The 26546-nt window shown below is 36.3% G+C and overlaps 1 protein-coding gene across 3 annotated transcripts in view; it reads left to right on the forward strand.

The window, feature by feature from the left end:
- ltbp3 (latent transforming growth factor beta binding protein 3) overlaps nt 1-26546 on the forward strand; it is a 40376-nt gene that overhangs the window by 1779 nt on the left and 12051 nt on the right. For all 3 annotated transcript variants that reach the window (XM_067405756.1, XM_067405755.1, XM_067405754.1), the window contains exons 2-17: nt 15536-15684; nt 15918-16014; nt 17669-17835; nt 17950-18055; nt 18928-19014; nt 21765-21884; nt 21998-22150; nt 22251-22364; nt 22468-22481; nt 22601-22670; nt 22830-22916; nt 23052-23177; nt 23783-23908; nt 24012-24140; nt 25246-25365; nt 26288-26410. In XM_067405756.1, coding sequence (XP_067261857.1) covers nt 15536-15684; nt 15918-16014; nt 17669-17835; nt 17950-18055; nt 18928-19014; nt 21765-21884; nt 21998-22150; nt 22251-22364; nt 22468-22481; nt 22601-22670; nt 22830-22916; nt 23052-23177; nt 23783-23908; nt 24012-24140; nt 25246-25365; nt 26288-26410 — 1788 coding nt within the window. The remainder of the gene's footprint in view (nt 1-15535; nt 15685-15917; nt 16015-17668; nt 17836-17949; nt 18056-18927; nt 19015-21764; nt 21885-21997; nt 22151-22250; nt 22365-22467; nt 22482-22600; nt 22671-22829; nt 22917-23051; nt 23178-23782; nt 23909-24011; nt 24141-25245; nt 25366-26287; nt 26411-26546) is intronic.

A 26546-nucleotide genomic window follows, 5' to 3' on the forward strand; every position in this document is an offset into this window, starting at 1 on the left:
GTCACTGCTGAGTGAAAGCTACATTTATGGAGCTCCAAAGAAGTCCATGCACATCAAGGTCAAAGACTTTTACTAAGAGCATCTGTGGTTCGTGGTGTATGAGATCGTATAAGGTTGTGGGATGACTTACTTTCTAAATAGCAAACATCAAATCTGCCACATATTCTCTGACTCATAGGATTTGGTTAGAATCTGGTTCTAAAACAAGCACAGATTTTTAATTAGAGATAGGCAAAACTTTTTGATATTTTTTTTATTATTTATTTATTAGATATTCATATTTTCTATGTAATCAGTTATTTGTTATTTACTATTTGGTCTGCAGTGCAAATAAATTACAGTTGGTCTCGAAAGAAAAACAGGTAGTTTATTTAATGTATTGTTGGGGTTATTTTTCAGTTATTTTAGCTTAACAGTTAGACACCTCAAAACAAAGATGAAAATTATGGTTAATTTTTAAATTTTTGTACACTACCATTCAAAAGTTTGGGGTCAGTAAGATTTTTTCATGCTTTTTAAAAGTCTCTTATGCTCACCAAAGCTAAACTTATCGCATTGAAATCTTTTGTAACATATTTATTACATATAATTAAAAAAAATGTTGCTTTTGGTGAATTTAATGTGTCCTTTTTGAATAAAAGTTTTAATCTCTTTTCCAAAAAAAAAGCCCCAAATGTTTGACTGGTAGTGGAAGCAGTGATTTTATTTGAATCGAGTTAACTGAAAGACATTTGTACAACAGTGAATGATGAATCTTGTCCTTGAACCCTAAACTCTCACAGACACTTTTAGAACTTTTAGATTTCAAAACACTAACCCTAACCCTACACAAATATGATCTTAATATCTAAAATGGTTTAAATCTGTAATGTCTATAATGTGGACACACACTTATTTCGTCGTGCAAGTCCTTTTTTTTTGCATGAAAATCTGAGTATTTGTCTCTCTGAGATTATGAAAACAGAAAAGAAGCTCCCACAATCCCCCCATGTTATCTTCAAAAATGCTACCCAAAAGACAAAAAAAAAATCACCAGAACAGAACTTTTCCAAAATTTCTGCTTCTAAGGGTCCATTAGGGAATAATACTTTCCTCAGAAGCTGCATTTCCACCACAGGAACTTTCCCTAGGAACTTTGGGGTGGTCCATGGTGTGTTTCGACTGCAGGAACTAGGGTCTAAATGAAGTTCCGGGTAAAAATTTCCCCCTCAGAAAGTCCCTGCTCGCAAGATAGTACTTTTTTTTTTAAAGTTCAGGAAATTTTGGGGGTTGGACTTGGTTGAGTTCACGCAGCATTTTGATTGGTTGACTCCACGCAGCATTTTATTTCAACCACCATTTTTAAAAGCCTGCTGCTATTCGAATCAACAATGGAGTTTAAAAAATAAGACTGATGGACTGACAATGAGGTTCAGGCTTTATTAAGCTTACATGTCGCGCACAGTGCTAGGTCACCGGACTAATTTGCCTAATTTTCACAGTACTTTAGACCACAATGGAAACGCAGACAGCAACAGGTCTGGGGCGAAAAAGTTCCTGGGACAAATTGTTCTAGGTAATTTCAGTGGAAATGAGACTACAATGTGTTTCTGTTACATTTATGTTTAGTCCTGTCAGTTCATTGCATTTTAGTTTGGTTTTCCCTGTGCCCTTTTGGCTGACTTCTAGTTCCTTGTTTGTTTCCATGGTTGTTAATTAGTTCTGTTTTCCGTTGATTGCTCCCTTGTGTATTTAAGCCTTTAGTTAAGTCTGTTCCATGTTCCATTGCTATATCTATCTCCTGGTGTTTTCTCTTTCTTTAATAAATAAGTATTTTTGATTCATCTTTGTTCGTGCATGTCTAACACGTAACACTTTCCTTGTCCAGAGTCCAGAGTTCATGCTGATCATTGGAAATAAAGACTGCAGCTACACTTAAACTGTATTAAAGCTATAATCATCATCATTATGATACAACTTTATTCTAATGCCAACAATGAGTTTGCCATGAAGTATTTTACCTTTTATTTAAAGGCTGACTCAGTTGTCAAGATGATAGATATTACATTTTTCTCTGACTTAGTCTCGTGGTTTATAGTCATGGAATGCACCAGACTGCCAGGAAGGAATTATTGGATTGTTGGATTTCAAATCAGTAGGGTTGAGGCATCAAAAGTAACTAACTAGCTGTTTTATGGATGGAACTGTACACTGAAATCTTATTAGTAATTAGTAATACTACTAGTTACTGCAAAAAGTAATATTGTTACTGTAACTAGTTACTAGTAATAACTAATTACCGCCCAACACTGATACCGACCGACAGTTTCATTAGCAGTTTGTTAAGTACCGAGAAAGCAGCTTCTTTCTCTTTTTGTGTCCCTCTCTCTGTTTGTCTGTCAATGCCAGCATCTGGGTTCTGTGGTGAGAGGTCTGTAAACCCCAAACCATCCTCCACTTCTGCAGAGTCCCACAGAGTGCCCAGAATGATGCCAGCATGCAACAGCAGCACTACCCCATGTCTATTTCAGTCCTCATTCACGCACACTCATACTGACTCTGCCTCTCTTTCACATGCAAACGCCACATATTTTCTCGTATTTTGGTGACTTCTGTTCAGTTCTTTATTTAACTGGGTTCTACTTACAGCACAGTCTGTGATCGTTCTTTATTCGACTACTATGGAGTGCGAAGCTCAGTGTATGCTGTGATTTAGAGCGCACACAATAGTAAGAGCCAGATTTATTACATAACTAGATACATGAAGTCTTTGGGGCTAATCAGGTTTTATTCCTCCACTATGCATGGAAAATCCATGCAGCAAGCCACAAAGGAGCAGTTTCAGAGTGGAAAATGTGTCAGAAATCCAGTCGAACATTCCAGAAGCATGCCAATCCTTGCGTGTTTGTGAGCGTGAGTCCGTGGCCATCTACCATTTGTTTTAAGTATGATGTGCAGTAGTTATTAGTTTCTGTCATCAACCTGGTTTCTCAGCAATTTTTGCTTTTGTTTGTGGATAATATTTCCCATTCTTCAGTAAGTTGCAATATTAATTTCTTCCCTATTGTGACGTATATCCGAGTGAAAAGGCTTCTCGAAGAAGAAAAAATGTAGGGCGGGACTTAATTTTGTCCAGCTGGAATTGATTGGATGGTTGTGGTTTGCTATTGCTGTGATCTCATGTGAGTGTCAGGTCGTCCCGTCCTCACACCGATAAACATTAGTGGTACACAAACAGTAAACAAAACATCTGGTTTGGTTCGTACCTCGGTTTCGAAGTTACGTTTAGATTCGGTTTGTTGCGGTTATACAACATAATCCTCTATTCTGTCATTCTCTTACACTGTTTCCGTTCAGCACTTCCAGGTTCTACTTCAGAACGGCATCTCCGTATTGGCCGACGCTGTTCAGCCGGCCGGCAAATACTGAGTTGGCGTTCTGACGTAGAACCTCTGCAGGGGGCAGGGCGCATTCGGTATGCCATGAGAGTATCACGGTCATACTGTGGGTGACGTATCATGTTTTTTTGGTTCAGTTTGTATATTGTTACACCCCTAATAAACACGTCATCAGAGAGGAGAAGAGATGGCGCTGCATGAGGGAGGGGATGTTATTTTGATTAAAAGGCACATTATTTTTTTTTAAATAATGACAAATAATTTATTATAAATACTGCTATATTATATGACATAAGAATATGAATTGTCAATTTTGATTTCATTGTGACTTTTGTGAAAGTTTCCATGCACCATCTACACAGAAGATAGCAGAGGGGAGTTAGATGCATTTGACATAATTGGTCTTGCCAGTCAAAGACTTTGAAACACCAATTAGAGGTTGTGTTGGAAAGTGATAAGAGAACACTGTGTATAAGTGAGTGTCTGTGTTTGAGGGAGAGGTGGCAGCTGTGGGCTTTTTTAAAGGGCAATATTGAAACTCAGGCCCTTAAACAAGCATTCTGGTTTACTCAGAGTAAACTCACTGCTTTTCACTGTGAGAATGAGGCCAGTTATTTAAAGCAGAGCAGAGGAATGTGTGTGTGTGTGTGTGTGTGTATGTGTGTGTGTGTATATATATATATATATATATATATATATATATATATTATGTATGTATGTGTGTGTGTGTGTGTGTGTGTGTGTGTATTTGTTATTGTCTGCTTACCCTTGAGTGAAACATCCAAAGGTTAATGGTAGACAGGTTTTTTGAGTGATATAATTTCATTATTTTACAAGCTTCATTGACAACTTTAGCACAATTTTTATAATACATCCCCCTCCATTGTCCCTTTGTGATGTTCAGTATTTAAAGGCATAGTTCATCCAAAATGAAAATTCTGTCATTTACTCACCCTCCCGAACCTCTTGGACTTTCTTTCTTCTTGGGAACACAAAAAATATACTGTATTTTGAAGAATGTCTCATTTTCAGCCTCATTTTCCTTCCCATCAAAAATTACATTTGACTATACCTTGAGTAAGGTCTATCCCTTTAAGAAAGGCAAAGAGGTTTAAATATTACTGGTTAATAACATGAAGGTTTCACAGACTAATCATAGATCAGCCGGAGGCAGTGATGTCAACCGTTATGTTTGGACCCCTGTTTTTATTAAATCTGCCATTGCAGGGACTCTCTATTCTAGGGCCTGGGACAACACTTCTGGTTTCTCTTTCATTGGTGCCCATGCAAACAGAGACACCAAAACATCAGTATTTTCTCAGTCAGACTAAACCTTACAGCTCCAGTTAAACACTGACAGATAAAGCACCTCGTCAAGACTCTTTTGATCATTCTGGATTCACAGTAGCATGCTCCAAGAAAATATGAGGTGCAAATAGCTTCCAAATAATTTTTTCATCACCTCTCAAAAAAGGAATTTCCAATGAGTCATTTAATCATAGACTTGGTGTATAGTATTAAAAGTTAGTGTTTGGCATGTCTGGCCTATTTCCCCTCTGTAGACGAAAATTTCCGTAATATTCCATCCTTAATGTCCCCTTTCCTAATTCTTCCTCTCCATAAATACACAAATACCTGTCAAGCGCTGATGACATCACAGTCACAGTCTCTTGCCGGCATTCCATCCATCCACGCTGCCTGAATTCTCACATCTGTTTAACTTTCAGAAACTGGAACCTATGCTGTTGCCAAGGTTATGACACGTCCAGGTCCCCTATGCGACGATAGTCAGAGTCTTGTTTAAGAAGCTTGCAAAACACACTGTCATAGCAGGAAAATGTTAACATTGAGATAAAAGAGAGGGATTGCCCCGTGTGTGCTGGTTTGATGTTATATTTGCTATGTTTGTTTGTAAAGATCTGTGGGCAGGGGCGGTTTCTTCATTAGGGTAATAGGGCGACGCACCACCAAAGTGAGAAAGGGACGGATTTTTCAATCACATTCAACCATAGACAGTAAAAGAAATGGACACAGCGACCCCATTGGAACTCAATTGAGACAAGTGAAGCCCATTTTTAGCGATTTTTAGCACTTCCTTTTCTGACGCGCAGACTCAAACTAAGCTTGATGACGTCAGCAACCTGTCTGACAGATGTAAATCTTCTAGTAGCTGTGCGTGCAAACTGCCATCGTTAATCTTGCAGAGATGGCGAGCTTGAGCGGGGAGTTCTTTGGCGTGAGTGAGAAGGAGTAAGTATTCTGATTAATTAGTTTGTATAGTATTTTAAAATGTAACGCCAGTAGGCTTCTCTCTTGACGTCTCCCCGATTGCCTGCGAGCTTCTCTTCTTGTCTGTACGGTAACTTCTCTTCTGTGCGACAGAGAGTCGAGTGGTTATGACGCAATCGTTAGCTTATTTTTACAAAAACTGTTTCTACGGGGCCATAATGTAACATAGAAGGTAATGGAGCCCTTTATACATTGCCGTGTATCTTTCGAAATAAATAATGGACAAATGGAGTCTTTAAACGCCTCAGACGTAAAGTTATTCACTGTCAAAGTGACGCCAAAATGAATGGGAGTCAATGGGGATGCTAAAGTAAGTGAAGTTCTGCTACAAGATGGCGGCACCCGGCCGACTTCAACTTCCGGTCGACTTCCTTGGGCACTGCATTCAACCACAGAGTTACGCTAGCTGTCACTGCTAGGCTGTTTGTTCTGCCTCTGGATATAGTCCAATCAGCGTCGAGTACCGCCTCTTTTTGGGCATTTCAGTCTGGCAGAGATTTGCCCTGACTGCTCCCGTAGACTTCCATTCAAATAACTTTTTTTTTCGAACCGCAGGCACTGCAATGCAATCTCTATGGATTCCGGGAGGGCTCGCACTAACGTGCTTTCATCATCATATGTAACCTTAACTTGTGCAGCAATTGGTGGAAACAAACATAGTTCTATTAATAATTTTTTTTAAGCTGAAGTGACATTTAATAATTTCCTCAATGCATAATTTACATTTCACAGACATATTCTCCATTTGTAAAAGTTAGAAAGTCGAGAAAATATTTCCATTTTGCAGTCAGGCGTGGACGAGCCTTCAGCAAGCACAAACTTCCGTGAACGAGCGACGCCGCGTGCCGAAGAGACGGAGTTCAATCTGAGTAAAATACATTTTGCTCAAAATTTTTGTTGAAAATTTGCTTTTGTTGGTGAACATAATTATGTCAAATGTAGAATTTCGAACCTACAACTAAGTGTATTTGTACGATAGCAGTAACTGTGTAAAGTGACTATTGTAGGGTAATCAAAATAATAATAATTATTAGTCTGTTCTTTTGTTTTTATTTATTTTCATTTTTAGTCTAGTGTATTTAATTTCTGCTTCAAAAAACATTTTGTTTTTAGATTGTAAAGGTACAATTTTAGAATTTAGCCTAGGCCTAATGTGATTTGACCCCTTTTTTGCATATAATTTATAGCATATACTACACGTTTACATTCATGTTTGTTTTTATAGCCTTCAGTATGAACATTGTTTCTATGACAATATTGGGCAGGATCTTAAATTTTTTTTTTTTTTAAATAAATACAGATATTTTTTTTAGATCTCAGCCCTATGGCATGCTTTAAATACTGAATTCTCCATGTTTTAGATAGATACATTATTATATCACTTGTTAAATGGTTATTTAACTTTTTTTATATTTTTTGCACCAGCCGCCACTTAAAGTTATTTTAAGTCAGACTCTTGACAAAAGTGGAGTTTTTTTGAAGGAAGTTTGCTGTTCTGGAGAGCTGTTATTTCTGCATTTTTGAACACTAACAACATTTCAGCAACTTTTAATGCTACACTTTCTCCCTAGATCTTATGGAAACCAAAATGTTTGAGAGAAAATGCCTCTGTATTCTCAAGAGAGAGAGGCATCTATACATGCTAGAATGTTAATATTTGTGTTTGTGTGGTATTTGTACATGTATGGGTGTGTTAATGCATGTTGAAATACATGCACATGTCCATTCAGTGAACACCCTCTCTTCTCTTTTCTAGATTTTCTCTAGAGGTGAGCGTTTTGTAAAATCTCTCTGATGTTTTTATGACTATCATGTTTAACACACAGCTGACAGTGATTATATATATAGTGAGTATATTTTTGGGATCAGTGTTATAATGGGTGTGTGCTTGTTGTTTTGTTATTTTGCTGCCCACAGAAATAAACACAGTCCCACTAGAGGCTTTTGTCAAGAAACTGAATAAGGTTGAATATTCTTCTGCCCCACCTTCTGTTTTGACGCTAATGGCCACTTCTGTATTTTCGTTTGTTTGTGTTTAGAAGAGTAAATTATAGTTCCTAACTTATAATTTATTGGGAGGGTTTGTTGGTGTGTTTGTTAGTAACTTTGTTAGCAGATAAGTTAGTTGGTGTGGATGTGTTAGCGGGTATGTTAAGAGGTATGTGTGTGGATGTTAGATCTTAGTTAATTGAAGAAATGTTACAGTGGGCATTGATTTATATATGAATATATTGAATATTATTATTAAATATTATAATCAATATAATCTTTTCAGAGTAAAACCTTTACTCTTACGTACCTACAGCTCTTATATATGCACATTACCATTCAAAAGTTTGGGTCAGTAAGATTTTCCTTTTGACAGAAATTAAGTTTAATTCAATAAATACACATTAAATTAAAAGTAGTGGTTTAATTATGGTTTTTGGATCAGCCTAATGACCATAATCATATTGTTTGGAGCACCAACTACAAATTACATGTCTGAGCATTTCTTCTTAAGTGAGCTTTGACTTTATATGTTCATGACCCTTTCCCTTAATTTCTCAATCCAGGGGTGAAGGAATGATCTGAAAAGTGTTGGCTCATCAATATTAATTAGATGATGTAACATAACATCAGTCATCCAGTTGCGGATCAGTGGTTGCCCAGCCATATTAGGATTACTGCTTACTGCTTCTGTGTTTATTCAATCCAGTGCCAAAGTAACCAGTTAGCAGAGGTGTATACCTGGACTTAAATTTGTTGTTTTGCATGGTTGGTTAAATTTTTTCTTTCTTTTATATTTTAAAAGTTTTAAAAGTGACATTACATTGTAAGAATTTAGCAAAATTAAACATCTGATCAATCCCTTTCCCTTGTTATGTTTTAATGGGTCTCTCATTAACCACACTCGCATAGGTGTTGAAGCTTATCTGAACTGAATAACCCTGCGGCTGAAGCATTCGTGACTAATGTTGACTGGTGCTAAAGTGATTCATCTGTGTGAGGAGGTGGATGGGTGTGAAAAGCACTGCTGCTTTATTAATGAAAGAGCTCCTCTCTCTCTCTCTCTCTCTCTCTCTCTCTCTCTGTATATATAGACTGGATGTAATAAAATAAATATAATTAATAAAAACATCAGTGGTTCATGGTTATGTCATGTGTCTTTCTGCCACAGAGAGCCTGTGCTTTTGTGTGTATGTGTCTGAGCTTGCTGGCCTTTAAGCCAGGGTATCTGAGGAATGTGAATATTTCTTTGCTTCTACACCACTGTACCAACTACCAATGGTACTGTACCTCTGCACTCTTGATTCTCTCTCTCTCTCGCACACGCACACACACACACACACACACACACACACACACACACACACACACACACACACACACACACACATACTTAATGGTCTAGTTCTTGCTCAGCCACTAGGAAAACGGCTCACTCTTGGCACCTGAAACACATGTGTGAATGTTTTAAACAGTCACAGTTTTTCCTTTTCCACTATCTGTCATTTACTTTTTTTTTTCTCTTTTCATTCTTTCCTTCCTTCCAAACCTCTGAAATGATTATACCTAGTTGTTTCCTTTGTTTTGGATAATAGTTTATGGTCAATAATTTTCTGTATAATTTTCTGTATAATAGTTTTCTAAGAAAGTATTAACCGTGTGTTTTTCTGGGAGTGAAGTGTGAGTGTGTGTGCATGTGTGAGTGTTCTTGTATGATTTATGAGGACATTATGTATGGTGTATAATGACATGGGTATTATGGGTATTACTGTGTCCTCATAAACCAAATGGCTTAAAAATCATACTAAACAGTGCCAAAAGTTTTCTGTGATGGGTAGGTTCAGTGTAGGGGGATAGAATATACAGTTTGTACAGTATAAAAACTATTACGCCAATGGAGAGTCCAGTAAACCACATATACAAGTAAGTGTGGGTGTGTATATATGTGGTTTCAAAGAGAAGTCAGAGCACATAAATTTCTTCATACCTCTACTTGCCAAAGGTACATTTTTTTGGTTAAAGACATTTATTGAGCTCAAGATGAGATAAACAGTAACAGACAGAATGAGAGTCTACATTGTGGATCAGAGCTGACTGACAACAACATTGTACTAACAGTTTTAGACTTTGTTGGATGCTTGTCTCTAATTTTATTAGGAAACTTTATTAACAAAGACCTGGAAATCAGAAAAATGCTTCTTCGTCTTTGTAACACGGTTAGTAGTTGTGGGAAGAAGGAGGCGGGAACCGGCGAACGTTCAATAAAACTTTAATTCAAAATAAACAAAGAACAAAACGAAAGTAATGCCCTCACGGACGTCTGCCGGCCACACAAACATAATAAAACATAAAATAAAGTCCAGGCCTGGTCCTCTCTCGTCCTTCACTGTAGTCGCTCCTCCTTTTATGCTCCCGGAGCTCCTCCGTGAGGGACTCAAGGCCGGTGCGCCTCCCAGGTGATGCTCATTAACACTCGCGCCGTTCCCTCACGGCTCTCGCCCGCCCTGCTCGCCACAGTCTTACAAAAAGTCAGTGTCTAACATCACGGGATGTGACTGTAAAAACTTTTACATTGTTACAAAAAATATATTTCAAATAAATGCTGTTCTTTTTAAATAAAATGAGTTTCGTTGCAAAACGAGATAAATCCATTTTTTTAATTTTTTGTTTGTTTTGATTTAAACCTTCATAACTTAAAAAATACAGCTAAGTAGCACATTAAAACAAAATAATAACATGATAACATAATAATAAACATGTTTTGACAAAAATGTTAAAAACGGATTTATCTCGTTTTGCAACGAAACTCTTCTGTTTTCAACATTGATAGTATAAAGAAATGTTTCTTGAGCAGCAAATCGTCATATTAGAATAATTTCTGAAGATCATGTGACACTGAAGACTGGAGTAATGATGCTGAAAATTCAGCTTTGCATCGCAGGAATCATTTACATTTTAAAATATGTAAAAATAGAAAACAGTTTAAATCGTAATAATGTTTGAGGAATATTACTGTTTGTACTGCATTTTTAATTAATTAAATGCAGCATTTATGAGCATAAGAAAGTTGTTTCCTCTAAAATAAAAATAAACACAGACAAGTACAGTAAGAGTAAGGGACAAAACAAGTAATGTGTATTGCATAACTCTGATAAGAAATGTTTGAGTTCATAATAAAACCTATGAATTTTGATTGCAGACTGGGTAAATCTGAGCACAGTTTGAGACATTGTTGAGATGGTTAGATACTTTTTTGTTTTACCTAGATGACAAATTGAAAGCAAAAGTCTTAGTTTGCTCTCTAATTGTATTGCTGTCTAGGAGAATTTACAGATCAAAGACATCTCATATGTAATTTTGATTTGGCACAGGATGCTTTTTTTAAATGAGCTTTTACCTGGCATTTGACTGAAGCTGAAGGAACACATGAAGTAAATGTGACACTAGTGTTGTATATAGAGTAGTTTGACCTACACCCGCAATAAATGATCTTACATCAAAGCAAGAGTTTACTAGTAGTGTGATGACCAGAACAGATATTAAAATGTCTAACTGATGTTCAAGGACTTTTAAAGAATCAATTAATTTAAGGTTATTTTCCCTGCATGTCTCGTATTGAAACACTTTAGGGACCCAGTGTGTGAAGCTGATTCATCCCACTGCTGTGGCAGGATTATGGATTCAACTGCCTGCTCTTTTTACTGAGTTGTGAGAAAGCTGGTGTGAAGCTTTCAGCTTCTAACTGTAAATACATAGTGATTCTCAGACAGGCACAGCAGACACACCCCTCAACGAAAATCATCACACATTATATACGCCCCACCCATCTACACACACACACACACACACACACACATATATGCACTCATATTGGGTCTGTTAAATCCATTACCATTCTCTTAGGCGCAGGCAAGGAGTAAGAAAGTATTTGACATTCCTCAGAAATCATAAGCACACAATATGTTGTAAGATTTCTAGATATTTTTGTCAGTGTTCTGGCCTTTCTGGGATTAAAGTCAATATTTTATAAGGAAATTGTAAATTTTCACAACTGTAAGCTAGTCAAAGAAAATTTAGGCAAAAATTTGGGGTATAAGAGGATAAGATATACTACAAAAGCATCACATGCCCTGAGAGCTAAACGCTGCTGGGAAAAGTCACATGTATGTGATTGAGTTAGTGGTGTTGTGAAGTCTAAAGCTGTATTTTTGAAACCTCTGTCTGTCTGGAGTACTGCAATTAACTCAGCAAGCACAGACACACTGAAACATTCCCACACACATAGACAGGTTCACACAAATGCAAGCCTACACAAATTTATGAATACATATGCACATCATAGGCAAAACACAAGCTTCTACACAGAAAATCACCATATATATACACAGCCTGCACACTCACATAGGCATTAAAGCTTCACAGTATACATGCAGACACAGACAGAATGGCACTTTGCATTCAATATATGTCTCCGCTATGATTACTGGCTATTAGAAATATAAAAAGTATTGAATGAAGGATGAAAAGAGTAAAGAAATAACTTTTTTTTTTTTAACTTTATTTTCATATGATACATATGGTCATTTTTGTTAGAAATTGGTTGTTTGTTGATGTCTGTAATATAAGTGTATCTTCTGGCTTTTCTTCAAGTGTTTGTTTCTTTAACTCTCTCTCTCTCTTTTAAAGTCATTCTATTTTTACGTAGAGTAAGAATGGCGGTGCTGTGGGAGCTTGAATCAGTGTGAGCGTTTGTGGGTGGTAGTCATACGCACGCAGACAGACTCCGGCCAGCTGTAATTGTTTCCGTGTGTTGTCCTCATCAAGCTACAGGAGAAGGCGAGCCACAGTCTGCTACTGCCAGCCTGATCATATGCCTTTGTGCTCTTCAGACACAGAGTGTCCCCTGATTGTCTGGAATCAAGAATCTCTGCTTTTAAGATCTTTGCAGTCTGACTTCATGTTTGTTGGCTCTATCATACCTTGTTTTTCTTGACATAAAATGCTTTTTTCTTTATTTTTCATTGTCCATAAATCACATTCCTGACAACATTTTCATCCACATTCTTATTTTAGCAGGGGCTAAATACGAAATAAGTCTCAAACTAGGAGTTTGATGTTTCAATAAATATATTCAAAAATAAATTATTTTATGGGCTAGAAGTCTAAATCTGCATTTGTGATTTAGGAGTTTATATTTAAAGAATATTTATTGTTATTATATATTTTTTACACATTTTTTGTTGATTTATTTACTTGCTATTTAACCTGTTAACTGTTACCTTCCTATTTTGAGCATAGATCTTGTAATTCATGATTAATGCTTTGGAATATGGAACTAAGGTTGGTCTTAAAGAAGACACTCAGAAATTAAAGCACTCAAAGTCCCCCTGTGGTGAAAATCAAGTTTTAATGTTGTTTCTAATGTTAATGTTGTTGGCTTTAGCATATATCTGGGGTTTCTGTTGATATGAAAAATCGTGTATATATTTAGCAATATAGTGGGTGTGTGATGTATATCACAATGCTATGATGAACTATATGACTTTCTCCACTGACGTTCTGAGTTGTTCAAAGAGTTTGTAAGGATGCTGATTGTTTGTGTAACATTAGCAACACATTATTAGCTATTTGATAATGTAGTCAAGCAAAAGGCTAATCTTATTAGTTATTGTTATATATGTCCGACGTTGTAAGAAGTGATGCCATTGTGCAGCGTTTACCTCGGTAAGTTGACTGAGCGGATCTCTGAGCTTGTGCAAGTGAGTGGAGGCGGGGGTAATTTGCATATTCACAGATCCGCGTATATTAAATGAAGCAAGGGTGCAAGGCATGAAGACATTTTTTCACAAGAAAAAAAAAAAGTTTAAAAATGTCATTTTGGTGATCAAAGATTAATTTTAAGGGATAACATTATTGACTACAGGGTGACTTCAGAAATCAGAAATAAAAAAAATGAATGTAAAAAACTAATAGAAGTTTAAGTTTACTGTAAAGCATATATATTGAACTAAAATAAAAGATGATTTTATACAAAATATATATTTTGCAGACCAATTTGATGTTAATATGATGATTACAATATGGGGAAAGGCAATAAAAAAACTGCACCATGTGTCCCGCTACCTAGACTGTGACAGTCAACAGGTTTAAATCATTACTAGTATTTATGTAGTAACCTACTACACTCAGGTACAGCTTATATTTTCATTTTACAAAATAAAAAGTGTTTTTTTAAACATATCATATGGTTAATTTTTTTCCAAATTGTAAATTTTCCCAAATATAAAATTCATAACTCGGGGACCTGTTACACTCTGCATGAAATATCAGTTCTTTCCAGGCTTGCTATCATTATTGTCTCTTATTTTAAAGCATAAGCAATGATTTTATAGTGGAATGTTATATGTCATCCTCTACCTTTGACCTGTCACCAAATATACTGTTGATTAATTGAAAGTAATTCTTCATAGAACAGAATGGAATAAGAAACAGACACTGGATTTTCCCCTCTGAAACCACCATGAGCTGGTAATAAATAATGATGTTACTTGTGCCAGTGTTCCAGAATAATCTGGTTAAGCCTGGCTTGATATTTCAGCCCACATAAGAGCTCTGTAACCAAACCACAGTCTGACACACCAAAATATAAAGCAGATAGTCTGAATCCATGTTTAAATCTGGTTTTATGCTTTTCTGAAAGTAAAAAATAATGAAATTGCAGTTTGCAAAAGCTTTTGCCCTCATAAATAATTAGTCTGTGCTCATTTTTTGTAGTTTTTTTTCCCCCCAGCATTTTACACTCTTTTAATCTCAGTGGATGATACTTCTCATATGCTATGTGTAAAGGTTTGATTTACATTATATAGTTAATTTATACATCAGCTATATGTGTCACATAGCTGTGGCTGAAGTGAAGGAAAAGGTACCCAACAAATAGTCTTTTAATAAATCCAACAAAGAAAACAGGAGATTGTTGGTAAATAATCAAAACAACCACTTAACATTGCTATAACTTAGAGCCCGTCCACATAGAAAAGCGTTTAGCTGTATACGCAAAAATGATGTATTGTATAGGCGTTTCGTCCGGCATTTTGGGAGCCTGAAACCGCTATTTCCCAGAGTGGATAAATCTGTAAATGACTCCCTTGCATTTTCGTTTGTACAGCCAATCCATATATTTTGTGAAATAATGAAGTCATCACCCCAATTCCCGACCCTAGTCAGACACCACTACGTCACGTAACAGCAACAATAGCGCACTACATGCTTGTGTTTGTGCTGCAGAAGCTACCGAGCCTATTAGCTTTACTAAAATGAAGCTTTATTTCTAAGCTTTACTAAAGTTTGTATACAGCGCACAAGGTTTATGCTCATGCTCCAAGTCTTCTCAGTTTTTAGTGTATCTCTGTGGCAGAATTACAGCGCCACATACTGATCTGGCATGTACAACTACATCGTTTTGAGTCGGTTTCAGTGGTTTCGTGTGTACTCAGATATTTCTTGAGATGAGGGGAAAAAGATCGGATAGGGAAAGCTCTGACTTTGTGTGGATATGGCCAGAGACAATACCTGAGAAGGAACAGAATGAAACACAGGGTTTAAATGTAAGGAGCAAACAAAGGGAACTAATCAAGACCAGCTGAACAGAATTAATAATGAATGAGTAACCTCCTAGGTAACATACTGGGAAATCAGCCAGGCAAATGGGAACATAACCAACAGAAACACAACAAAACAGAACATGATCATGACAATGTGATAAACAGTACAAAACTATATGATATTTCATAATAATACTATACAAATATTATAATTATATTATAATATAAATATATCAAACCCTATGTGGCATGTCTAATGTGTAGTCTGTGTGTTTGCAGTGGTGTGTCCTCTCACCTGTATGAATGGAGGAGTTTGCAGTACCCGCACACACTGTCTCTGTCCACCAGGCTTCACCGGACGCCTCTGCCAATTCCCACTTCGGACTCAAGCTTCTCGAGGCAACAAGCAGCCTGTCTACACCCTGCAGGTGCCCATCTCTTTCACACCACTTGCTTCACTAACTTATCTATAAATGCACCCTGAGAAAAATCAAATACTGTTTTTTCCAGTTGCCATCTTGATTCCACACTGACAAACTGATGGGCCAGAACCAGTTGTGATAGAAAGAATATTCTAAATGCATCTCATGTCCTTTGAGGGTTTTGTTAGATCCTGATGTTTTTAGAATAATAATTGACTAAGAATAAATGAATCTCCCAGAGTCTGTCAGAGCCAGGCGGCACAGGTGGGCGGCAACAGATGACACAAACACACTCTGTGTTCACTCTGCAAGGCACTGGACATCACTCTTCTGAAGGTAATTGGTGCACAGGACATTTTCACTTTTCATTTGACTGAACTGTGGTATCATTCGCATGCATTCATACACATGAATTTGTATGTAGAACGATGTGAGAAAAATTTCATGCAGAAATAATGATTGACTTAAAGAGTTAGTTCACCCAAAAATGAAAATGATGTCATTAATGACTCACCCTCATGTCGTTCCAAACCTGTAAGACCTCCTTTCATCTTTAGAACACAGTTTAAGATATTTTAAATTTAGTCCGAGAGCTTTCTGTCCCTCCATTGAAAGTGTATGTACGGTAGACTGTCCATGTCCAGAAAGGTAATAAAACATCATCAAAGTAGTCCATGTGACATCAGTGGGTTAGTTAGAAGTTTTTGAAGCATTGAAAATACATTTTGGTCCAAAAATAACAAAAACTACGACTTTATTCAGCATTGTCTTCTCTTCCGGAATCCTTTCCATTGAATTGATTCCATTGAATCCTTTCATCTGTCGGCGTTGGTAATGCACTTTTACGTCGTTGTTTTTGGCGATTAGGACATCCGCGACATGTACACTTATGCACCGTTTTAAAAAATATAGCAATACCAAAATGCAAACAATGTAGAATAGCTTGAATACAGCGTTCGTCTCCCTCAGACTGTAAACGAAGCTCGGGCGCACCGGATAACACATCAGCAGCGTCTTACGTCAACAGCATCACTGCGGAGTCATGAACCCGGATTGACAACAGACCCGGAAGAGAAAACAATGCTGAATAAAGGCGTAGTTTTTGTTATTTTTGGACCAAAATGTATTTTCGATGCTTCAAAAACTTCTAACTAACCCACTAATGTCACATGGACTACTTTTGATGATGTTTTTATTACCTTTCTGGACATGGACAGTATACCGTACATACATTTTCAATGGAGGGACAGAAAGCTCTCGGACTAAATCTAAAATATCTTAAACTGTGTTCCAAAGATGAACGGAGGTCTTACGGGTTTGGAACGACATGAGGGTGAGTCATTAATGACATCATTTTCATTTTTGGGTGAACTAACCCTTTAAGATTGACTAAAGCTCATTCTATAACATTTTTAACATTCTGTGCATCTATAGCTCAATTTAAGGACGGTTAGTCTGGCTTATGCACTGCAAAACATGATCACATTTCATCTAGGTTTGTTTAGTCTAGATATTTAATGTGTTTTTTGCAGTGTTTGTTATTGTTAACTAAAAATAAAACTATTAATAAAAGTTTTTGTTAATTAAATAAATCTAATGTTAAAAAATATAAATATTAGATGAAAGCAAACCAAAAAAACAAATAAAAACTTTAACTTAAAAAAACTTTGCTTTGGCAAATAACTAGGAAAATAAGTGAAGTTGAAGTAACAAAATTACTAAAACTAAATTAAAAATAAAGCTCAATAGAAGTATTTTTTAAAAAAAACGAATAAAATGACTAAAACTGAGCTTAAAAAAAGCTTAATTTCAAAATATTCATAAAGAATATAATAGTGTATAAATAATACTAAAATAACAATTTTTTTATTAGAGTTTGTGATTTCAAATGATATATTTATACTTAATGCTTTCTACACTTCATTATTAGGAAGTTAATTGAAAGTAACTGGATATCTCCTTATTGCTTTCTTTTTATTCATCTTTCCAGTGCAGGTCAATGTCCGTGTTGTTCACACACCAGACACTTCAGTTGTCATTCATCCTCTTGACCAATCAGACAACAAGCCTCATGGTGCTAAGACTTTGACCCGCCTCCCTCCACAGACACATAAGCCCAAGGGGAGGTGCTTCCAGGAAACCACACCCAAACAGGCTGTGAGTGACAGAAGTAGATGAGATTAAAAAGAAAATCTGATTTGCCCATGAATTGTTTTGTTTTTTTAATAATAAAAATAACCACTTTAATTCTCAATCTTTCTCTTTTTGTAGTGTAGTAGTAACCCTCTCCCTGGTCTGACCAATCAGGAAGACTGCTGTGGAAGTGTGGGTAATTCCTGGGGCCAAAATAAATGTTACAAATGCCCTTTACTACCTTGTAAGTTCAATTATTTTCTATTATATAACATGGCTTTTCTTTGGGAGTTGCATTTTACTGTCTCTGCCTAAGATCAAAGTGTGTTACAAGCCAAAAACAACCCTTTCCCATTACCCGTTCTTTAAAAAAAAGTTCATCTCACCGTCCCACTACTTTAGTTTTTTCCTTTTTAAATTCACCCTGGGAATGTGTCATTGCAGTCTTGGAGTTACGTTTCAAAATGGGCCAGAAGGAATATCCTCCCCGCCCCCCACTCCTATTTTGTCTTCCTAACCCATTTGATGTCTCAGAGCTCAGTCAGATGGTGATCCTGGCCTGGTGAACGCGTCTGTGTGTGAACGGATGTGTGTTAGTGTTTGCGTTCGAGTGTGTGTGAATGTCTGCAAGTGTCTTCGTGCCTCAGCAACATCACCATATTTTCCTATGACACACCCTTTGCAGTAAAAGGAGACAAAAGTGAAGGATGGAAAAAAGAATGAAAAAATGTTGGCTTTGGCAAAAGGCTTTCTGGAAAGCCACTCTGTCTCTGTTCTCACATGTTCTTATACAGAAGAGAAAATATCAGCTTCAGAGAAATGTTCCCCACTGCGGCTCTTTTCTCTCTTTCTCACACAAACAGAAATGAACCACATCACACATAGCATGCCATGCTACCAGTTTGTTCTCAAACTTAAATCTTCTCACAGACACTTCTTTCATCAATTCTCTCAACATTTTTACCACTTTCAGTTTTATTTAGCTTTTCTTTAAATTCCCCTCATTGGTTTGATATGTTATTGTTATGTTCTGGCTTGATCAGACAAACAAAGCAGCTAGTACAGATGCTGTAGTAGTAGAAATGATAGGTAATTCTCTGGATTTCTTTCATTCAGATGCTGGGAAACACCAAACTATAGTAGAGGACTTTGGCTCCACATGCCCTCAGGGATACAAGAGACTCAACAGCACTCACTGCCAAGGTAATGTCTGTGTACATGCTGAATTGTGTGTATTGTATAGGTTTTACAAATTGTAAGGTATGTTGGTTGTCAAAAAAAATGATACATATCCATAAGCATTACATGAACTCAAACAAGACAGCTGCCAAATAGTCAGCCACGTGCAGAAAAATAGTTTATACTTCTGTTTGCTGGATTGCCAGACAAATGGTTTTTATTTTGTGTATTTGATAGTTAATTTAAAGTCCAACTGGTTTAAGGGCAAATGACATTGGAGTTTTATTTTTATGTTAGACGTAAGATTTAAAATAAAATGATCAGATTAAACTTGAAGCTCATAAATACATTCTTGGCATGGAATAATTCTTGCCATCCACAATGAAAATCGCTGAAATATCCAACAGTTTAAATGTGAAAAAATTACTGAGGATGAAACTTATTTGAAGTAAGCGGAGTTTGCAATAACTATAATTGGGTCCAATTAGAAACCTCAAAATCAATTCCAAATCATACTAGATAAAACTTTCAAGCTATTTAGTCGCATTATCTAATTATTATCTCAATATATAAAACAAAAAAATATTAATAATAATTGTTATAATATTAATAATTTCAGATCATGTATTTGAAGCCACATCTATGCAAGAGACATCATAAGAGAGAAGCTCCTAAGTACCTACAGTAGCATCTGCAAAATTAGTCTGTTACAGAAATTGAAGTTGTTGTGCTAAAAAGGATTTTATCCTAGAAATGCGAGTGATGGTAGGGAAGTGCTAATATCTATTCCAGAACAGGAGAGAAATACAGAAGTCAAGGACTTTCTGCCAGTTAGGAGACAGTTTGGATTACCATAGTATATAGACATGCACAGTTTCACATTCAGAATAATAGCACAGGGAGCATAAAATATCAGATAATTCAGTGATAATCTCCATTTATGATCCCATTGGTTGGGATGAGGCAAGCAAATAAATTGTACACTAGCAATATGACTAACAACATCTGTCAGGTTTTAGTGCAAGCAGATGCTTCAGATCTTTGATATATTGTACGTGCCCTTCTCAATGAAAACATTTCTCAGATTCAACCAAGAATGTCTATAGCAGTAGTTCTAAACTGGTTTGGCCATGGAAGACACATTTTCACTTTACTTAACATACACTTAAATTATAAGAATATCACTAACACTGATGAATAAACAGTACTAGTTTTTGTTAATACAATAAAGTAAGTAAGCTGATTTGAGCCACCACATTCATCAAAAATATTGAAAATAACACAAACTGAAAACAAAGTGGTATTTTGGGTTAAGGTTACAAAAATATAAATATACAATACTAACAACATATGGAAACTGCTCCTGATGAATAGAATGACCATCATACCTGCATGCAAATCCTTCCCAATTCAGCACACGACTTACCAGTTACGTGACTTGCTGCATGCTCGTTATTTCATTTACTCTGTATAAATGAAGTGATATACAGTGAAGAGTGTGTGCCGAGAGCACAGTGTAACCTCTGAAAGAACAGGAAGGTTTGTTTTTCTGAGGTAAGATACTTTTTATTTCGTAACAAGTTACAAAAATAACGTTAGAATACTGACACTGACATATTGCTCGACAACATCTCATCTGACAACTGATACTAAATAGGCATACCGTGTTTTTTCTCAGGCACTCTTAAGACAGCTTTCACAAAGATCTTTCAAAATTAAAGTTATGCATCAGAAAAGCATTTAGAATTACGTTTTCTGTTGTCGTTTCTTTGACCACACACACCGTGACCCACTCAAAACAGTTTTAAGAAACACTGGTCTATAGAAAAGCCTCCTTTCTTCAGTTAATCAGCACAGATATTGTGGCAAATAAAACGCCTTTTATCTGAAAAGCTACTTTGCCATCATAGTTGAGGTGTGTCAATAGATCTGTGAGCAGAAATTCAGAAACTGAATTGAGTCCCACTATTTATCACAAGAAATGAAAGGTGAACAATGTGATCAGAGCAAACTGAACAATATAGAATTTAAGATTAAGTTGAACAGTAGTTAAATTGCCCCACTTCTGCAGATGATGATCCTCTGGATGAACAAACAGCATACTGTTTTAGCTATTATCCGCTAAAACAAGCATTCGCTTGCATGTTACAGATTAGTATGGAAATTCCTGTTGATATTATTCAGCTTCAGTGTAATCCAGATAAACAGAGAGCTACACAATTTCGCTGCCAGACTGAATGCATGAGAACACTGGTCTGGTTTCATAGATTAAGCCAGGATTAGGTCTTAGTTCATTATGAATATTTAAGTAACTTTTATGAACATGCCTTAAAAAAATACTGGTGTGCATCTTGAGACAAAACAATGGCACTGACATATTTTAAGACATGTTAATGCAAGTTGCTTTCGGTTAAAACAGCTCAAGCATGTATTTTAGTTTGGGACTAGGCTTAAGCATTGTATGTGAAACCACCAGGGGTATAGGTAAAGTTCTGGTCCAAAGAAAAATCAAATAGATTTTTGACATCATTGGCAGTATCAATTATTTTATAGAAACGTCAGTGTATAGCACTACATGATTTACATAAAAAAGGAGACTTGAGAGCTTTCTCTTTTACATGAAATGTCTCAGTATGTTTACCTGAATTGAATTTGAATTCTTTAAAAGATGACCATTGTAGGCAAAAAAATTGTTTCATATTTTTATGAACTTTTTACAAATACTAATGATTTGTTTGTTTGCTGCTGTTGGTCCCTTCTTTTCTCTGTCTTAGACATAAATGAATGTATGATGCAGGGGCTGTGTCAGAATGGAGAATGTTTAAACACACAGGGAAGTTTCCGCTGCACCTGCAAACCTGGTTATGTACTGACAGAAAGGACACGCTGTATAGGTAAGACATAAATACATGTGCAAACTCACATAAAACACATATACAGTATGGCCAACAAGCACTATATAGCCAGCAAACCATCATTAAGATCTTTTTTCTCTTACCATCAACAGCAACAGTTGAGCAGGGGCTGTGTTATCGTATGGTTACGGAAGCAGGGAAATGTGAGCATGCTCTTCCAACACGCCTTTCCCAAGAGATATGCTGCTGCACTGTGGGTAAAGCATGGGGAAGCAACTGTGAGAGGTGCCCACAGGATGGGACAGGTGAGTGTGCCTCATGAGAGTGCGTGTGTGCCATTCAGAATTTAATAATATATAAAAAAAATAAATAAAAAATCATAATCTTTGGTCTTTCTCTCTCTAGCTTCCTTTAATAAGATCTGTCCAGCAGGGAAGGGGATGTCTTTCCTGACCTATCATGGCACTCTGTCCATTCAGCCCTTCCTGACCAGTATTGAACACATTAATCCTGACACTGGTACAGAATCAGTTTGAATCAGTTCTGAGATAAAGATTCTATAACATTGATTGCTGTGATTTTATTAACAGATTCATTCCTTGTATCTTTGTTTGTGTTCCAGAAGTCAAGTCTCCGGTAAGATTCTGGTTTTCTGACAAAAGTACTGAAATAAAAAGTCATCTGACTTTTCTATATTTCTATCAAAGATCAACTATAGACACTTTACTTAATTGATTTTGCACTCGTGTCAACAGGAAGTCCCCATTCAGACGACCACGCCCATGCAGCTCTCACCAATCAGCACGCATGGCCCTCGCCACCCAGGTACACTTTAGAAAGCACAGTGCTTCACCATGTAGAGCATAACAAATGGCAACATAAAATGTATAGTTTCTTTTACTCACAATTTTTTTTTGAGTGTTTATCTTCTAAATGTGTCTTTTTTCTCTGCCTACCTCTCTATTTCTGCTTCCATCTCCTCAGTCATTGTGGCCAAGCCGACAACTCCTCCCATAGTCCTGGTGCCTCGAGAGAGTGACTCACTAGAGGTGGCCCATACACAGGTCTCACGTGAGTTCCATGACAACTTGTCAGTTAACTTTGCAATATTGGTTTATGCAAAATTAGTTTTGGTAATTTAATGGGAAAAGTATTTTTTTCCCCTCTCACAATTATGGGTGTGTGTTTTGTGTTTGGGTATCACAGCAATGGATGAGTGCAAGCTGAACAGGAATATATGTGGTCATGGAGAGTGTATGAACACACAGAATGGTTTCATGTGTCACTGTTACCCTGGATACCAACCACATGCACAGAGAAAGAGTTGTGTTGGTGAGTACATACATGTAACTATACACAAATTCTGTACAACCAATGAAATCACAGATGGATGTACTCTGAATCTAATACCTGCATTTGTAGTGCATAAAATATTATACACTACCGTTCAAAAGTTTAGAGTTGGTAAGATTTTTTATGTTTCTGAAAGAAATGCATTTATTTGAGAAAAAAAAACAGTAAAAACAGTAATATTGTGAAATATTATTACAATTTAAAATAACAGTTTTCTATTTTAATATATTTTAAAAGTAATTTATTTCTGTGATGGCAAAGCTGAATTTTCAGCATCATTACTCCAGTCTTCAGTGTCAGCTGATCCTCCCGAAAACATTCTAATATGATGATTTGGTGCTCAAGAAACATTTCTTATTATTCTCAATGTTGAAAACAGTGCTGCTTAATATTTTTGTGGAAACCGTGCAACATTTTTACAGGATTGGCTGATAAATAGAAAGTTCGAAAGAATAACATTTATTTGAAACTGAAATATTTTGAATGGTGTATAATATATGAAATATTATATAAAACAGTAATGCACAAAAAAAATATTTAAAAATGATATAAAAATATATACAGTGGTCTTACTCTCTCTGTAGATGAAAATGAATGTGAAACGAAGCCATGTGGTAGAGGCACCTGCATTAACACAGTGGGTTCCTACAGATGCAACTGTCAGCATGGCTATGAACTTATGATGCATAATGGGAAACGCAAATGTATTGGTGAGTGACCAGCATCGGATATTCAAAGACAGTGGACGGCTACTATACAAAAGACAATATCAATACAGATGATTGCCAAAACTTTTTGCATGTATGTTTTCAGATATAAATGAGTGCTCTGAGCCTGATATCTGTGGAGTTGGAGGGCATTGCACTAATTTGCTAGGTTCCTATAAGTGTGAGTGTCTGCAGGGCTTCAGGAGCAAATCCCGCAGACAGCCTCTTTGTGAAGGTGAAGACACCCACCCTTACTGTGCATAGACACAAAACACTTAAAGATGCCCTAGAATGTTTTTGTTTTTTACAAAATGTAATACAAGTCTAAGGTGTCCCCTGAATGTGTCTGTGAAGTTTCAGCTCAAAATACCCAAAAATGCTCAAAATTGTTTTTAATTAATTTTTTTATCTGCCTATTTTGGGTCATCATTAGAAATGCGGCGATTCAGGCAGCTCTCGACTCTCTCATTGCATAAACAAAGTTCACACAGCTAATATAACGTACAAAATGGATCTTTACAAAGTGTTTGTCATGCATGCTGCATGCTGATCATGTGAGTATAGTATTTATTTGAATGTTTACATTTGATTCTGAATGAGTTTGAGGCTGTGCTCCGTGGTTAACGGGCTAAAGCTAACATTACAGACTGTTGGAGAGATTTATAAAGAATGAAGTTGTGTTTATGCATTATACAGACTGCAAGTGTTTAAAAATGAAAATAGCGACAGCTCTCTTGTCTCCGTGAATAAAGTAAGAAACTATGGTAACTTTAACCACATTTAACAGTACATTAGCAACATGCTAACGAAACATTTAGAAAGACAATTTGCAAATATCACTAAAAATATCATGTTATCATGGATCATGTCAGTTATTATTGCTCCATCTGCCATTTTTCGCTGTTGTCTTTGCTTGCTTACCTAGTCTGATGATTCAGCTGTGCACATCCAGACGTTAATACTGGCTTGTCTAATGCCTTGAACATGGGCTGGCATATGCAAATATTGGGGGCGTACATATTAATGATCCCAACTGTTACGTAAAAGTCAGTGTTATGTTGAGATTCGCCTGTTCTTCGGTGGTCTTTTAATCAAATGAGATTTACATAAGAAGGAGGAAACAATGGTGTTTGAGACTCACTGTATGTCATTTCCATGTACTGAACTCTTGTTATTCAACTATGCCAAGGTAAATTTTAAATTCTAGGGCACCTTTAATGTTAATTGTAGATGCATGTTCATCCAATACGGTTTATTCTGTTTTTATTAACAGTGTGTCTTTAAATGGCTGGGAATGTTTGTAACTTATTTTCTTTTCTGTTCCTGTCTCTCTTATGCAGACATTAATGAATGTGCGGACCCGAATATCTGTTCTAATGAACAGTGTGAGAATACTGTTGGATCTTATGAGTGTATACCCTGCCAACCTGGATACCAAGCACAGGGAGGAGTGTGTTACGGTCAGAATACATACACGAATATACACACATGCAACCATGCACACACAGTTTAGCTCACATTCACAGAAACACATTATATGGCTAAGACTATTCCGACTACCATCAGCTCCTCACACAGGCTCCAGGCATTTCACAACTAAACCAAAACAACTCATTGTGCACTACACCCTGTGTGTTTCCTCAATAGACCAAAAAATGATTTGTCAATGGATTATAAACATTTTGTTCATGCCATTTGCTGTCATTAACTTGTATTATTTTTATTAGAATTATTTCTGCTATTGGCCACGCTTCTCTCTAGATATTGGCCATTAAAAAACCATGTACACTACCGTTCAGTAAGATTTTTTTGTTATACAACAAGGACACATTAATTCAAACAAAAATTGACAGTAACAGCATTTATAAAGTTACAAAAGATTTGTATTTTCAACAAATGCTGTTCTTTGAAAAGTTCTATTCATCAGAGAATGAATGTGTCATGGTTTTCACAAAATAAGCAGCAAAAGTATTTTCAACATTTTTAATAACAATAAATGTTTTTTTTTTAAACAAATCAGCATATTAGAATAATTTCTGACGGATCATGTGACACTGAAGACTGGAGTAATGATGCTGAAAATTCAGCTTTGCATCACAGGAATAAATTACATCTTAAAATATATTGAAAATAGAAAAAAGTAATTTTAAATTGTAAAAATATTTCACAATATTACTGTTTTTACTGTATTTTTAAGCAAATAAATGCAGCCTTGGTCAGCACAATCTTCAGTAACTTTTGAACGGTAGTGTAAGCCATCCAACACATGGTTATGTACCTGATGCAAGTAGGAAAGGTTATAAATGTGGGCTGTTTTTGACAAATAAATTTGACAATAGCGTAATCTTACAAGAGATGTCTGTCTCTCTCTCTCTCTATCAGATGTCGATGAGTGTCAGAATCGTGGTGTGTGTCTGAACGGTCATTGTGAGAACTTGGCAGGATCGTATCGATGTCTGTGTAATGAGGGGTTCCTGCCTGAGGCTGACAGCAAAGGTTGCAGAGGTCAGTGGCACACAGCCAACAAAACTAAACAACATGCTGTTAAATGGAAACTTAATCTTGCCATTCTAAATGATTTTAAATTATATTTTGTTACTTCATCCACAAGTTTATTCTAAAGAGAATAAATATATGCAAA

Source organism: Chanodichthys erythropterus, chromosome 13 (genome assembly GCF_024489055.1).
Source record: "Chanodichthys erythropterus isolate Z2021 chromosome 13, ASM2448905v1, whole genome shotgun sequence".
Classification (NCBI taxonomy): Eukaryota; Metazoa; Chordata; class Actinopteri; order Cypriniformes; family Xenocyprididae; genus Chanodichthys; species Chanodichthys erythropterus.